Below are 16,204 nucleotides of genomic sequence, written 5' to 3'. Positions count from 1 at the left end.
ACTGAACAATGGAAATGAAAAATGTTGGAAGAGAAAAAAATATATATATTTATATATATATTCTGTGTCAAATGTCATATCAGTATCTCCAGTAGTTCCTTGAATCCTTGGAAAAAGTTCCTTGGATGGATCACTACATTCCTTGTGTTTAGATTTTATATTTGTCTTACTTGTTCGTGATTCAGATTGCATGTGGCCCTCACTCCGGTAATCATGAAGTGCTTCGAGCGACTTGTTCTCCAGCACATCAAGGACCATATCCCTCCAGACTTCGACCCCCACCAGTTCGCATACCGGGCGAACAGGTCCACAGAGGACGCCATCGCTGTTGCTCTCCACTCTGCTCTGAACCACCTGGAGCAGCAGCAGAGCTACGTCCGGATGCTCTCTGTGGACTATAGCTCTGCCTTCAATACAATAATCCCGGACAGACTCTGCAATAAACTGGACACTCTTGGCCTCCCCCCTCTCACAAACGCCTGGATAAGGGACTTCCTAACGGACCGACCCCAGAATGTGAGACTTGGCCCGCACCTCTCATCCTCCCGCACGCTGAGCATCGGCTCCCCACAGGGCTGTGTGCTGAGCCCCCTCCTCTACTGCCTTTACACCCATGACTGCAGTCCGGCCCACAGTGACAACCTTACCGTCAAGTTCGCCGACGATACCACAGTGGTCGGGCTCATCTCCAGGGGTGACGAGGCTGCCTACAGAGAGGAGGTCCTGAAGCTGACGGCCTGGTCTTCGGAGAACAACCTCGCTCTCAACACCAGCAAGACCAGAGAGATCATCGTCGACTTCAGGAGGAGCAGCACCGACCCTGCCCCCCTCTACATCAACGGCGAGCGTGTAGAGAGGGTCCACACCTTCAGGTACCTTGGAGTCCACATCTCTAATGACTTCTCCTGGACAGTCAACACCACATCAATCATCAAGAAGGCTCAGCAGCGGCTACACTTCCTTAGAGTCCTCGGGAAGTACAACCTGAAGCCTGACCTGCTGCTGACCTTCTACCGCTCGTCCATCGAGAGCCTGCTGACCTACTGTATTACGGTATGGTACGGCAGCTGCACTGCAGCAGACAGGGAGAGGCTGCAAAGAGTGGTCAAGACGGCTCAGAAGATCATCGGCCGCCCTCTCCCCTCTCTGACGGACATCTACACCTCCCGCTGCCTCAACAGAGCCAGTGCCATCATCAAGGACAGCACCCACCCTGGCTCTGACCTGTTCCACCTGCTGCCCTCTGGGAAGCGCTACAGGTGCATTAAAACCAAAACAAACAGGCTAAAGAACAGCTTCTTCCCCAGGGCCATAACCATCCTGAACGGACTGCCCCATTGTCCCTCATAACTGCCTTCTCTTCGGTGCAATAACCCATTCCACCAACCACCCTGTTTTTGTTTTTGTTTTTTTCATGTATATATTCATTTCACACCATATTCATTGCACTTCTACATTTTTTATATTTTTATATATTTGCACATAGTTTTTCTAGCATGCACACATCGCACTGTATGGAATGGCCTCAATCTCGTTACCTTGTGTAATGACAATAAAGCTGATTCTGATTCTGATTCTGATTCTGATCTTACAACTGACCCCTGATTGGTCAGCTGCTGCGTGCTGTCAATCTGTTGGCAGGAAGGCAGCCCCAGAAACCCTAGCTTGTGGGCGGTCTAAAGGGACCAGCTCCACCCTGAGCAGCTGTTTTCTGCCTGGCACTAGTGTTTGACTTGTCTCCATTCAACAGCGTGGGATTACTTTGGGACGTTAAAAAGTGCAGGGGATAACAACTGCCTTTTAAAAAGGAGCAGGGGACATGCTGCAATTAAAAAAAAAATGAAACACACATTTTATTACATTTATTCACACCTCATATTCCATAGGTGTAAGTGTGTTATTTTTATCATCTATTAAAATGTGCTTATCATATATTGGTTAACTAATTTTTACACTTTTAGGACAATTAAGAATATTAAAATGTTATTAATAATGACGATGAGAAACTTTACTCTTTTCCAGACAACATTGTTCTACGTTCCTCAGCAGTAATGAAGCTTCTGAAAATGTAATTCCACTCCTTTATTCCAGTCCTTCTCCTGCCTAAAAAAAGGTTACCAGCATGCATGTCCTGTCCATCAGCCCTCCTCTAACCTTCATTTTGGCACACGGGCAGTCTTGCACTCAGCGCTGCTGCTGCCTCTAAATTCAGTTTTTACCCATTGAGCCATGCTATTGTTATTTTCCTCTTCTAAAGTGAAGAGCAACACGCACACAAAGGTGTGCACACAGAAAAGCTATTTGATGAAAAATAGCTTTAAAAATGTCACACCTATCACATAGTGTCTCCCTTAATAATGACAGTAAATCATTAAAGATGACTGCTGCTTTCTGGATGAAGTTTGCTAAATGCAGCCCTGTGATGAGGGCATCCCAGTGTTCCTTTGTTTGAACTTTTTAGTTAGGGGTTAATTGGTGGCAGCCATGTGACAGTGACAGGGTGTGTGTGTGCTGCTTTATTGCTGGCCCAATAATAAGATAGGGTGGTATGCAGGCACACCCCCTTTGTCTGCTGACTGACACGACTGCACTTTCTCCTCTCTGCACCACTCTTTCCGCAGAGGAGAGATGATGACTTTAACTCCTGAAATGAGATGCTGTGGTGTAGTCCTTCTGGCACTAGGACTAGACCTCCCCACAGAGAGAAAGGGTACCTTGCTGGGAACTTCATTTTTTTAGTCAGGCAAACTGTACTAACTACAACTAACAACAGGCAGACTACAGGGCTGTTTATGTACACACAAGCATTTTCAAATAAAAATGGATGTAAATTGTCAATTTATGTGGGCTTTATTATTCTGGTCTTCACAATAACATATCATATTCATGAATGGCAGAGCACAGAGCTGTTGCATGTATGTTGATCAAGATAATGAGTTTGATAATGCTTCTCCTGTGAAGTGTATATTTGCTTAGAAGAGAAACATTAATCCAATAGCTGATATTTAAATATATGCCAAGTATAGTATTCGATATGTGCTTTTGGATAAAACCTGGAGTAGCGGTTAGTGTGTGTGTGTGTGTGTGTGTGTGTGTGTGTGTGTGTGTGTGTGTGTGTGTGTGTGTGTGTGTGTGTGTGTGTGTGCAAAAGGAAAAGGCCCGATATGCAAATTACTTTAGGTGTTTTTTGCAGGTCTGTCTGAATGGGGATTGCTGTCTGTTAGCTGAACTTCTCAAATATGCAAACAACAGAAATTTCTATTTGAACTAGATTGTCTGCCGTACTTAATATAATATAATATAGCCCTAACACAATATGATCATGGGATTATTGTGAGGATGTACTTCCAGTGTACAAGGATTTAATATAAACTATGATCCTTCAGCCACTGTCTTTTGCTTCGCTGAGTATAAATTAGGTGGTGGGGGTCAAAGCAGGGATACGCAGAATTCCCTGATACTAGAACTAATAACAATAAATTTGTATTAAAAAATACGGGTCATTTTCTGGAAAATAAAGGCAACTCGACCTCCAAAGGAAGACAGACCTGACCGCCCCCTGCTAATTTGCACTACACCATTGTGCTAAGATGGACAAGATGATCACAAAACCAAATGCCAAAGTCTCAATGTGAAAATATTTCAGTTTAAACCTTTGGAACAAGACTAGCCAATCAACACCGAGGATGTGTGCGAATACAACAAACCTGCACGCCCCTTTAAAACACAATCACCTGACAGTGCCCGCTCATGGAAGCGTTCTGTGAACAAGCCAGTTGAGGACAAACCAAATGGTGTGCGCTTCCAGAAAGTGTAGGTACAAACCCCGTTTCCATATGAGTTGGGAAATTGTGTTAGATGTAAATATAAACGGAATACAATGATTTCCAAATCATTTTCAACCCATATTCAATTGAATGCACTACAAAGACAAGATATTTAATGTTCAAACTCATAAACTTTTTTTTTTTTTTTGCAAATAATAATTAACTTAGAATTTCATGGCTGCAACACGTGCCAAAGTAGTTGGGAAAGGGCATGTTCACCACTGTGTTACATGGCCTTTCCTTTTAACAACACTCAGTAAATGTTTGGGAACTGAGGAGACACATTTTTTAAGCTTCTCAGGTGGAATTCTTTCCCATTCTTGCTTGATGTACAGCTTAAGTTGTTCAACAGTCCGGGGGTCTCCGTTGTGGTATTTTAGGCTTCATAATGCGCCACACATTTTCAATGGGAGACAGGTCTGGACTACAGGCAGGCCAGTCTAGTACCCGCACTCTTTTACTATGAAGCCACGTTGATGTAACACGTGGCTTAGCATTGTCTTGCTGAAATAAGCAGGGGCGTCCATGGTAACGTTGCTTGGGTGGCAACATATGTTGCTCCAAAACCTGTATGTACCTTTCAGCATTAATGGTGCCTTCACAGATGTGTACGTTACCCATGTCTTGGCCACTAATACACCCCCATACCATCACAGATGCTGGCTTTTCAACTTTGCACCTATAACAATCCGGATGGTTCTTTTCCTCTTTGGTCCGGAGGACACGACGTCCACAGTTTCCAAAAACAATTTGAAATGTGGACTCGTCAGACTACAGAACACTTTTCTACTTTGTATCAGTCCATCTTAGATGAGCTCAGGCCCAGCAAAGCCGACGGCTTTTCTGGGTGTTGTTGATAAACGGTTTTCGCCTTGCATAGGAAAGTTTTAACTTGCACTTACAGATGTAGCGACCAACTGCAGTTACTGACAGTGGGTTTCTGAAGTGTTCCTGAGCCCATGTGGTAATATCCTTTACACACTGATGTTGCTTGTTGATGCAGTACAGCCTGAGGGATCGAAGCTCACGGGCTTAGCTGCTTACGTGCAGTGATTTCTCCAGATTCTCTGAACCCTTTGATGATATTACGGACCGTAGATGGTGAAATCCCTAAATTCCTTGCAATAGCTGGTTGAGAAAGGTTTTTCTTAAACTGTTCAACAATTTGCTCACGCATTTGTTGACATAATGGTGACCCTCGCCCCATCCTTGTTTGTGAATGACTGAGCATGTCATGGAATCTACTTTTATACCCAATCATGGCACCCACCTGTTCCCAATTTGCCTGTTCACATGTGGGATGTTCCAAATAAGTGTTTGATGAGCATTCCTCAACTTTATCAGTATTTATTGCCACCTTTCTCAACTTCTTTGTCACGTGTTGCTTACATCAAATTCTAAAGTTAATAACTATTTGCAAAAAAAAAATGTTTATCAGTTTAAACATCAAATATGTTGTCTTTGTAGCATATTCAACTGAATATGGGTTGAAAATGATTTGCAAATCATTGTATTCCATTTATATTTACATCTAACACAATTTCCCAACTCATATGGAAACGGGGTTTGTAAATACATTTCCTATTGGAGGGAGTCTGAGGGATGAGGCATGGTGCAGTGAACTCTTTGTGAAGTGGGTTCTTTGATTTCTGGGGAAATTGTTAAAACAGCCAGCCGATCAGCCAGGGTTGCTGTGATATACACAATTCACACTTGACACATGCTGTTTGGATGCTCACAGAACGTCCTCAGCTTGAACTCAAAGAGCATGTTTTCTTTGTGTTTTATCAGCTTCTGTTTTTTTTGTCATTTGGATTTTACCGCAGAAACAATAAATGGCACCCCAATCTTGTTTGAAGAATGGCTAGATGAAAAAAAGCCTATTTCTTGGAGAATAAAATGACTAAGCTGCTCCTGTGAACAAAATGTTTTTGTCCTGGCGACACATTTACAACATTGGTGCAGCTCTAACATTCAGTTCTAGTCTTTAGCAAGGGATAGATAATTGCTTTTTTTCAAAACCATCCGTCGCCACGGAGACTAGCCATCACACCAGTGCTAATCTTGTGCACCCTCCTCTTTCTCCAACATTCCTTCCTCTCCTCATCTAACTCTCCTCCCTCTGCTCACCTTTCGTCACCGCGGCACTCCATCACCAGCAATGTACATTAAAGCAGACTGATTACATTGACAGCAGATGATGGATGAATGTGTACAGTATGTGTATGTGTGCGGCTACCAGCTTGTAAATGTATATATAAGTGTGTCCACTGCATCTTTTTTGTCAAGTGAAATATGTGTCACTGCGCCACACAGAAGTACGAGGAAGCTGGTGGACCTTGCCTGAGGCTGTAACTGCATTTGGTAGGGAGCTATGGCAGCCACTAAAGACACAAATTCCTATCTTTCAAATAACATGAATTGAAATGAACACCAGAGTGAATGTGTCTGCTGAATACCAAGAGAACACTGCTGTTGTCAAAGGATTTAACAAATGACAGCTCACACATCACTAATAAACCCTGCACAGTCTGACAATATAAGCCTAATTCCTAGCTCTGCATCATATTTCATCTGACTGAGCTCATGTCTTGCACGGGTCAGGAAATACTACTTTTTGCAATATTTTATAATCCATTCAATGTTATTATTGAAGCATATGAAAGGGAATTAACTTCAAGCTATGATGAGTTGGTGGAAGACAGTGGGGTGAATTTGTGGAGAAAAGCATATTTGCATATTCGAGTGATAAATGTATATATGCATATTATTTTCAAAACCATGTAACAAGAATAAATTGCAATAAGAACTGAATTTAGTGTCACTAATCAGATATCAGATAAAGACACAACAAGCTTCTTTCCCTAGAAAACCGTCTGAAAAACACAAGTTGTCTTATATTCGGGGGCTAGAGAGTTTATACATACACATACACAACGCTAGTCACTCATATATATATATATACATATATATATATATATATATATATATACAGTGTTGGGTTAATTACTGAAAACCAGTAACTAGTTACAGTTACTAGTTACTTTATTTCAAAAGTAACTCAGTGACTAACTCAGTTACTTACACCAAAAAGTAATGCGTTACTGTGAAAAGTAACTATTTAGTTACTTTTTTTTTTCTTCTTTTTTTTTTAAAAGCTCCCATTAATGCCCTTTTAGCCTTCATTTCAGTACTGTTATTGCACTGGAGAATAATACAATCTGTTGATCAACTTGACATGCATTTGCATCAATGAACTCTGCTAAGCAATGTGGTCTACATACGACATACAAAGACAAAGATATGTTTCAAAGGGCCAATTTATTTAAGGCCAGAACAAATTTTCAAAACTATTTTAAATAGCTGCAACATAACATACATAAGTAACAAACAGCATAATAACAACATAGCTGTAAACCTGGCTTCACCTAAGGAAGGCACACGTGACATACACAAAGCCTAACCAGGCAGATTTGAATTGTTGTTTTGGACAGATCTTTGATCCAAGACACAACTTACATTTAACTAAAATGTTCTTTTCTTTGTGCTCGACAAAAGAAAAGAAGTGAGAATACCTCATACTTGCCAACCCTCCCGAATTTCAGTGCCTCTCCCCGGGACAACCATTCTCCCGAATTTCTCTCGATTTCCAGCCGGACTTAAGGCACGCCCCCTCCAGGTCCGTGCGGACCTGAGTGAGGACAGCCTGTCGTCACGTCCGCTTGGCCAACCACTAGTGTTCTGTGGTTACTTTTTGGTTGGCCAACGGTTTACGTTGTATTGCGCACCCCCCCGCCCCCCTTCCCTCCCCACACCCACAACCACACCCACACCCAGACACACAGAGCGCGCCTCCAGTTTGCGACACAAGAGATTCAGAAGGACGACACTGCAGTGCTGCAATAAAACACACTCAGATCTTCTGTTTCTAGCCGATACTACATAAAAAATAACGTAAAATAACGCGGTAACGCATCATGTAGTCACGGTAACTGAGTTACTGAATATAAAAAATAAATAAATGATAAATGGGTTGTACTTGTATAGCGCTTTTCTACCTTCAAGGTACTCAAAGCGCTTTGACACTACTTCCACATTTACCCATTCACACACACATTTACACACTGATGGAGGGAGCTGCCATGCAAGGCGCTAACCAGCACCCATCAGGAGCAAGGGTGAAGTGTCTTGCTCAGGACACAACGGACATGACGAGGTTGGTACTAGGTGGGGATTGAACCAGGGACCCTCGGGTCGCGCACGGCCATTCTTCCACTGCGCCATAACGCGTTAGAGTACTAGTTACCGCCAAAACTAACGACGTTACAGTAACGCGTTACTTATATATATATATATATATATATATATATATATATATATATATATATACATATATTAGGGCTATCAAATGAATAAAATATTTAATCGCGATAATTGCATGTTCATAGTTAATCGTGATTAATCTCAGATAGGTATAATTTTCAGATTAATAAGGGTAACCTAGATGGATCATTTGGGGTGGTGCTATCCCAGCTGTAATCTGTGATATTTCTACCTGAATAAATGTTTCTGATATTCTGTACATAACATGTTTTACAAGTTAATGGTCTTCATATTGCTGCATGACAATGTTTTAACCTACTCAATTAATTAATCAAATGTATTATTAAGCCTGATAATGATTCTATAATTGAAGACTCGACCAGAAAATGTTATCAAATAATTTACACAAGCCAGCCAGAAAGCACGCAACAACCGCCCTCATATTCCTCAACTGATGTACTAGCATTTCTTTAGGTGCAAATATCACACAACAACATTAAAAAACATCTCTGACAAAGCATGATCGTAATGTTAGACATTTTTATTTTGTTGATGTCAGAGTTTCTCCTAAATTGCCAAAACACCTGTGGTGGTGGGGGCCATAATGCATCTATTCCTTAAAAAGGCAAACAAATGTGAATGCACATTTAAAACAAATGTATTATTATTAAGTATAGTATTAACATTTATATTTTTCTTGCATAATATCGATTTGTCGTATTTTAAATGTGTTGCTGCCTAATGTACAATATACTTTGTTGAGAATTTTTTTTTTTTAGAGAGATTTGTTTAATCCTTTTAGTCACTCTGTGTTTAATAAAAAACGACTGGTAACAAGTCTAGCATCTATTTCTGGTGTTATTGGACATTGTACTTGTGTTTAGAGACTCTGTTTAGATATTGTCCGTGACAAAAAGCGAGCCGCAGAGAGCCTGACGTCACACTTGCTTGGCGTTGCTGGGAGCCTTTCTCTCATTAAAAGTGTCAGTGTCATCTTAAACTGTGAAGTCTTTTTATGCTAATTAGATCTTAAAGCCATGATTAACTAAACATCTGGTGACCCAATGAAAAGTAAACATCTATTAGTGTCCATTATCTTCAAAAATGTCTAATCTGCAGATACACTATCATAGTAAAAAAAACTGCTCTCTGGACCAACCCCAATATTATAAATAAATACAAAAATATCTGTGCTCAAATGCTAGAATAGTAGATGTAAAATAATTGAAAATAGGTTCCATATCATCTAAAGAATATTGACCACATACTCCTGTGTCCAAATCTGCTTGCAGAGAGGAACAGACTCTAACCTGAGGTGTACCGTATATGCAATAAAGGTACAGATAATATGTGAAAAGGAGAGCAGAAGCTGTCACATAACTTATGTGTGAGACGGAGAGAAAAAGTGAGAAAGGCTCTGGGAAACAAATTGCATGAGAAGAAGGTGTGAGAGCATGAGGTGGTTGCAATTGCTGAGAGGACAATAGAGGTGAGTCCTTGGGGGAGGTTGTTCTGTTTATGGCTGAGCTTTTTATTTTTTAACTCCTGTGAAAAACAGAACCCCCATGTATGTGCTCATACAACAAAAACATTACAAAACACATACCTGTGCAACCTGTCCTCCAACAGCTCAATATACTTTCCGGTGTTTTCTTTCAACTTGCTTTCTGCATGGAGAGAAGAAAGAAAATAACTCAGCATGTTGTACTTGCATTGAATGTGCTACACCAGACCTGGGCATTCTGCGGCCCGCGGGCCACATCCGGCCCTTTGTGCGTCCCTGTCCGGCCCGCATGAGGCCAATCATAAATTACAAAATAAATGTAAAAAAGTATCTATGTCGACTGTGCAATACAACGGTGCTGCTTTTGTTTTGAAAAGCGTTATTTGTATTACTTCCGTGTGGACGTATGCGCGTGTGTGATTGTGAGTGAATTGAACAGCGGCAATCACAAATTACAAAATAAAGTTTAAAAAACATCTATGTCGTGCGTGCAATACAACTGTGCTGCTTTTATTTTGAAAAGTGTTATTTATGGGCGTATGTCCGGGTGTAACCTGTGAGAGAAGGTGCACAGCGACAAGTGATGAGAGCTAAAAAGAGAAAAGTTGATGACGAATGGCGTGTTTTCAACAAGACATGGACTGCCAAGTATTTCTTTACATAAATTAAAGGTAAAGCCGTGTGCTTAATTTGTGGTACACAGGTTGCTGTGTTTAAAGAATATCATTTGAAACGCCACTACACGACGAAGCACGAGGAAAAATAGCGGAATCTGTCTGATGAAGCGCGCGCAAGGGAGGCTGATGCGTTGATGGTATAACTGCAAACCCAACAAGGACTTTTTACCAAATTTCACACCCCTAGATTGCAGCCATCAGGACAAGTTTCGTCATTTCTCACAAAATCGCCAGAAAAAGTAAGGCTTTTTCTGAAAGAGAGTTTATTAAGGAGTGCATATTGGACTCTGTTGCGCTGATAATGCCCGTGCCGGATAATGCACCACAGGCGTAGAATGCACCCCCTGACGGGAGTGTTATATCAACTAAAGCCCACACTTATAGTTTCCACGTGCAAGATTGAATCTATTTAAAAAATTATTTAATAAGAAGCCAAAAGTGCAAAAACAATAATGTTCGTGTTGGAGGAGTTGTGAATGAATGAAATATGAAATCCGTGCTGACTGTTTTTCGCTGGCTTTGGATGAGAGCTGTGATGTACATGACACCGCCCAGCTGCTCATCTTCTTACGTGGGATGACTACAGACTTTCAAATCACGAAGGAGCTGGCAGCCATGCAGTCAATTAAAGAGACAACCACAGGTAATGACTTGTTCACATAGGTAAATGCGTGTTTGGGCATGTTAGGACTGAAATGGGACAAGCTGGCAGGTGTGACGATCCAATCCAATCCAATCCACTTTATTTATATAGCACATTTAAACAACAAAATGTTTCCAAAGTGCTGCACAACAATATTAAAAACAATATTCAAATATTATCCTTAGCTCCACCAATGACTGAATAAAAACAAAAAAGAATTACATATAAAACCAATATAAAAAACAATATAAAATAAATATGATTTAAAAATGATTTTTAACAACAGATGGTTGTCCAAATCTGACTTTAAAAAATGTTGGATAATTCAGGATAAAGAGACAGAAATTGACCCTGTGCAGAAATTGACATTTTTGCATTGTATTATACATCAGGAAGTGTTGTGTGAGACAGTGTTAAAAATAAAACCATCAAAAGCAATCTGCTTTTGTATAAAGTTAAGTTAGGTTAAATGAAATTATTATTATTATTATTAATTATTATTATTATTAGCATTATTATTATTTATCTTACGGTATATCAAAAATAATATTGAGCAAAATTTAATTGAAATATTGTCGGTGTGGCCCTCCAGCAGTGCTCGGGTTGCTTATGCGGCCCCCGGTAAAAATTAATTGCCCACCCCTGTGCTACACAATGGGGAAGGAATATGTATCCTAGCAACAAATCACAACTCTAATCTCATTAAAAGCGATTGTCATTTGCGATATTATACATGTGATTAGGAAGGGCAATAATCATCACAGTAGGCGTGAACATTGTTAGAGAAAGTAGAAGTCCTGCCTCAAGAGGTGCACAGGGAATCCAATTTGAGAAGGCTTGAGGGAAATGTGAGATTTTTAAATCAGTGCATATTGTGTGCCCTTATATCGTGCCAGTCTTTCTGCGGGGCTTGGAGCTGGACAGCTATCTTGCGTTGCTTCCTGTAGCCCCCTGCCAGCTTTGAGATGCGCTCGAGGCTGCAGACGCAGGTTGGCTGAGCGTTAGTTAGGCAGTTAGGATGAAGGCGGAGGCAATCTGAGCGCCGTTAATGAGCTCATGTATGAAACATGAAAATATGTCCCCCTGCAGCAGCACATCTTTACGCACAATGGGATGTACTTATAGCAAATGGCTCTCTCTGTGAAGAGCTTGTATGCGAGTACTTATAACACATTTTATGTTATATTTTATTTGAATATTAAGTTTATTAGGGCGGGAAGATCTCTCTGAAAGTTCTAAACGCCAGGTAGAAAACAGAGTACCGAGAAAAAACCCACACAAGAACAAGGAGAACATGAAAACTACACAAGAGAGGCCCAAGCTGGAGTCAAACTCAGGCCCTGTTTACACGAAGCTGGATAAGGTTATCCAAGGTAAATCTCACCTAACCTTATCCGTGTCCACACACAACAATGCCACCGTTTAAGATCCACGCCCCCCTCCGTCCGCCGACGCAACGCGACCTAGTACGCATGCGCGGAAAATGCGCACGTCATAGTCATCTCCAGTGTTGCTTTGTGTGCAAGTTCTTGAATTTAACTTATCTGAACAATATCCAGTGTTATGGTATTTCAATTAACTAGAATCCAGTGTGCTGTGGGGCCCTATTGTCGTGAATCACACCAGAGACATCATAAATTAATCAAATCTTTATTAGACACGTAAACAATGTGATAAAGAACATTTAACATCAATCAAACTAGGGATCTAGATATCTGGTCAGGACACTTCTTACTCTTTTACCTTCACCTTCATTGTCCATTAGTTTTTGGTGACTTTATACAGTATATTCTGGACCTAGACGTTGAGTCCACGACATATATGGCGGATAATAACTGATACAGTCTGCTTTGCCAGTCCAAATGCATTCGCCGTTTTCCGTAGTTTTCCCTCGTCTTCCCTCGACGGCCAGGTAATACAAAGCACACGCTACCTTTTTTATCACATCCCCGGGAGCTCATATTCTCGTTGTCTCTCCTTCGACAAATGGACAAAGTTTTTCGCTAAGTAGAATCACAGCTGACATTTGAAAGTTCTCTTGCCGTCTGAGAAGTGTTGTATCCGAAATAGCTGCAATCGCTTTCACCTAAGGTATTCATGTATGATTTCCACAAGCGTCTGTACATGTAGAAGAAGGAGAAACGCGGGCATGTCTGGATGACTCGCCTTCATATTTCCAGTGGTTAGCTCCGAGTTACGAAACGGCTTTATCATGAAGCTGGCTGTGGTGCATTCTTTCTGACGTCACATCCTGTGTGGGGCGCGGTCTTTCTGGCATCACTTCCTCTCCGAACTCAGTTTGTAAATGATCAATGAGTCCATACAAAGCTAAGTGCCGGAGATTCAAGAAATACACGGCGTACTTAGCCGTGTAAAAATTTGTCCAAGGAGGGGGACCTTAAACGCTGGTTGAAACGGGGATTAGGCTAAATAATTATTCGTCTAAGGGGTTAAATGACTTAGTGTAGACATGGCCTCAGAATCTTCCAACTCTGAGGCCGATGTGTTGATTAAAATATTGTATAATTGGATTTGAAAAATTTGGTAATTCTGCACCCTTTAACCTCAGTATTACTTCACATGCCTCCCATCAATCATTTTTTCCCCTGTGTAATGATCCATGCAACTTGTAATTTGCATCCAAACGTCAAATATCGTTACATTACGATAGCATCCAGCTTGTGATGTCTGGGTATATCCGCTCTGTTTACACTAGATTCACATTAGCGAATATACAACTAATACAGTGGTACCTCGGTTTTCATTAGCAAATACAAATAATAATAAAGATAGTTTTATATGCTAAACACAGCACAAAAGTACATATAAATATAAATGAGGAATTTAATTCATTACTGAGCATTCAGCATCACTATAACCTTTAAGAGAGATGGGTACCATTCACATTCGAACAGATGCAGTACCAATTCCAGGTACTTGGGAATCGATACCGGTACTCAAAGGAATCAACTTTGTATTTTGTTGTGTGTTAATAGATATTAATTGTTTTTGATGATAAAATAATTATTATTGCAACATTTAAAAATGAGCTGATTAAGATAACTGTCCAGTTGTCATATCTTGTTTTATTATCACATTTCTGAGTCTCAACTTCAAGACGGAGAGGCGTGATTGGGAAGAATGGCCGCCCGGATCTGAACCCAAGTGGTGTTTTGTTATTGGACTTTTGTGCCCGTCACGGATTGTCCATAACGAACACCATGATCAAGCATAAGGGTGTCCATATGTGCACTTGGCACCAGGACACCCTAGGCCGCAGTTCTATGATCGACTTTGTAGTTTTGGACACTCTGGTGAAGAGAGGGGCGGAGCTTTCTACCGATCACCACCTGGTGGTGAGTTGGCTGCGATGGTGGGGGAGGATGCCGGACAGACATGGCAGGCCCAAACGCATTGTGAGGGTTTGCTGGGAACGTCTGGCAGAGTCTCCTGTCAGAGAGAGTTTCAATTCCCACCTCCGGAAGAACTTTGAACATGTCACGAGGGAGGTGCTGGACATTGAGTCCGAGTGGACCATGTTCCGCACCTCTATTGTCGAGGCGGCTGATTGGAGCTGTGGCCGCAAGGTAGTTGGTGCCTGTCGTGGCGGTAATCCTAGAACCCGTTGGTGGACACCGGCGGTGAGGGATGCCGTCAAGCTGAAGAAGGAGTCCTATCGGGTTCTTTTGGCTCATGGGACTCCTGAGGCAGCGGACAGGTACCGACAGGCCAAGCGGTGTGCGGCTTCAGCGGTCGCGGAGGCAAAAACTCGGACTGGGGAGGAGTTCGGGGAAGCCATGGAAAACGACATCCGGACGGCTTCGAAGCGATTCTGGACCACCATCCGCCGCCTCAGGAAGGGGAAGCAGTGCACTACCAACACCGTGTATGGTGCGGATGGTGTTCTGCTGACCTCGACTGCGGAAGTTGTGGATCGGTGGAGGGAATACTTCGAAGACCTCCTCAATCCCACCAACACGTCTTCCTATGAGGAAGCAGTGCCTGGGGAATCTGTGGTGGGCTCTTCTACTTCTGGGGCTGAGGTTGCTGAGGTAGTTAAAAAGCTCCTCGGTGGCAAGGCCTCGGGGGTGGATGAGATCCGCCCGGAGTTCCTTAAGGCTCTGGATGCTGTGGGGCTGTCTTGGTTGACAAGACTCTGCAGCATCGCGTGGACATCGGGGGAAGTACCTCTGGATTGGCAGACCGGGGTGGTGGTTCCTCTCTTTAAAAAGGGGAACCGGAGGGTGTGTTCTAACTATCGTGGGATCACACTCCTCAGCCTTCCCGGTAAGGTCTATTCAGGTGTACTGGAGAGGAGGCTACGCCGGATAGTCGAACCTCGGATTCAGGAGGAACAGTGTGGTTTTCGTCCTGGTCGTGGAACTGTGGACCAGCTCTATACTCTCGGCAGGGTCCCTGAGGGTGCATGGGAGTTTGCCCAACCAGTCTCCATGTGCTTTGTAGACTTGGAGAAGGCATTCGACCGTGTCCCTCGGGAAGTCCTGTGGGGAGTGCTCAGAGAGTATGGGGTTTCGGACTGTCTGATTGTGGCGGTCCGCTCCCTGTATGATCAGTGTCAGAGCTTGGTTCGCATTGCCGGCAGTAAGTCGGACACGTTTCCGGTGAGGGTTGGACTCCGCCAAGGCTGCCCTTTGTCACCGATTCTGTTCATAACTTTTATGGACAGAATTTCTAGGCGCAGTCAAGGCGTTGAGGGGATCCGGTTTGGTGGCTGCAGGATTAGGTCTCTGCTTTTTGCAGATGATGTGGTCCTGATGGCTTCATCTGGCCAGGATCTTCAGCTCTCACTGGATCGGTTCGCAGCTGAGTGTGAAGCGACTGGGATGAGAATCAGCACCTCCAAGTCCGAGTCCAAGGTTCTCGCCCGGAAAAGGGTGGAGTGCCATCTCCGGGTTGGGGAGGAGATCTTGCCCCAAGTGGAGGAGTTCAAGTACCTCGGAGTCTTGTTCACGAGTGAGGGAAGAGTGGATCGTGAGATCGACAGGCGGATCGGTGCGGCGTCTTCAGTAATGCGGACGCTGTATCGATCCGTTGTGGTGAAGAAGGAGCTGAGCCGGAAGGCAAAGCTCTCAATTTACCGGTCGATCTACGTTCCCATCCTCACCTATGGTCATGAGCTTTGGGTTATGACCGAAAGGACAAGATCACGGGTACAAGCGGCCGAAATGAGTTTCCTTCGCCGGGTGGCGGGGCTCTCCCTTAGAGATAG

At 42.7% G+C, this 16,204-nt stretch overlaps 1 protein-coding gene across 4 annotated transcripts in view; it reads right to left on the bottom strand.

The window, feature by feature from the left end:
- The window catches only part of disc1 (DISC1 scaffold protein), a 119,881-nt gene that overhangs the window by 41,475 nt on the left and 62,202 nt on the right, over positions 1 to 16,204 (bottom strand). For all 4 annotated transcript variants that reach the window (XR_009815288.1, XR_009815289.1, XM_061960834.1 and 1 more), the window contains exon 10: positions 9,757 to 9,817. Coding sequence is in view for 2 of the 4 variants with exons in the window: in XM_061960834.1 (XP_061816818.1) it covers positions 9,757 to 9,817 (61 nt within the window). In the remaining 2 variants the exon portion in view is untranslated. The remainder of the gene's footprint in view (positions 1 to 9,756; positions 9,818 to 16,204) is intronic.

The sequence above is a fragment of the Nerophis lumbriciformis genome, linkage group LG02 (genome assembly GCF_033978685.3).
Source record: "Nerophis lumbriciformis linkage group LG02, RoL_Nlum_v2.1, whole genome shotgun sequence".
NCBI classification, from domain to species: Eukaryota; Metazoa; Chordata; class Actinopteri; order Syngnathiformes; family Syngnathidae; genus Nerophis; species Nerophis lumbriciformis.
The sequence above is the reverse complement of the archived record's forward strand: the minus strand, read 5'-3'. Positions and strand labels throughout refer to the sequence as shown.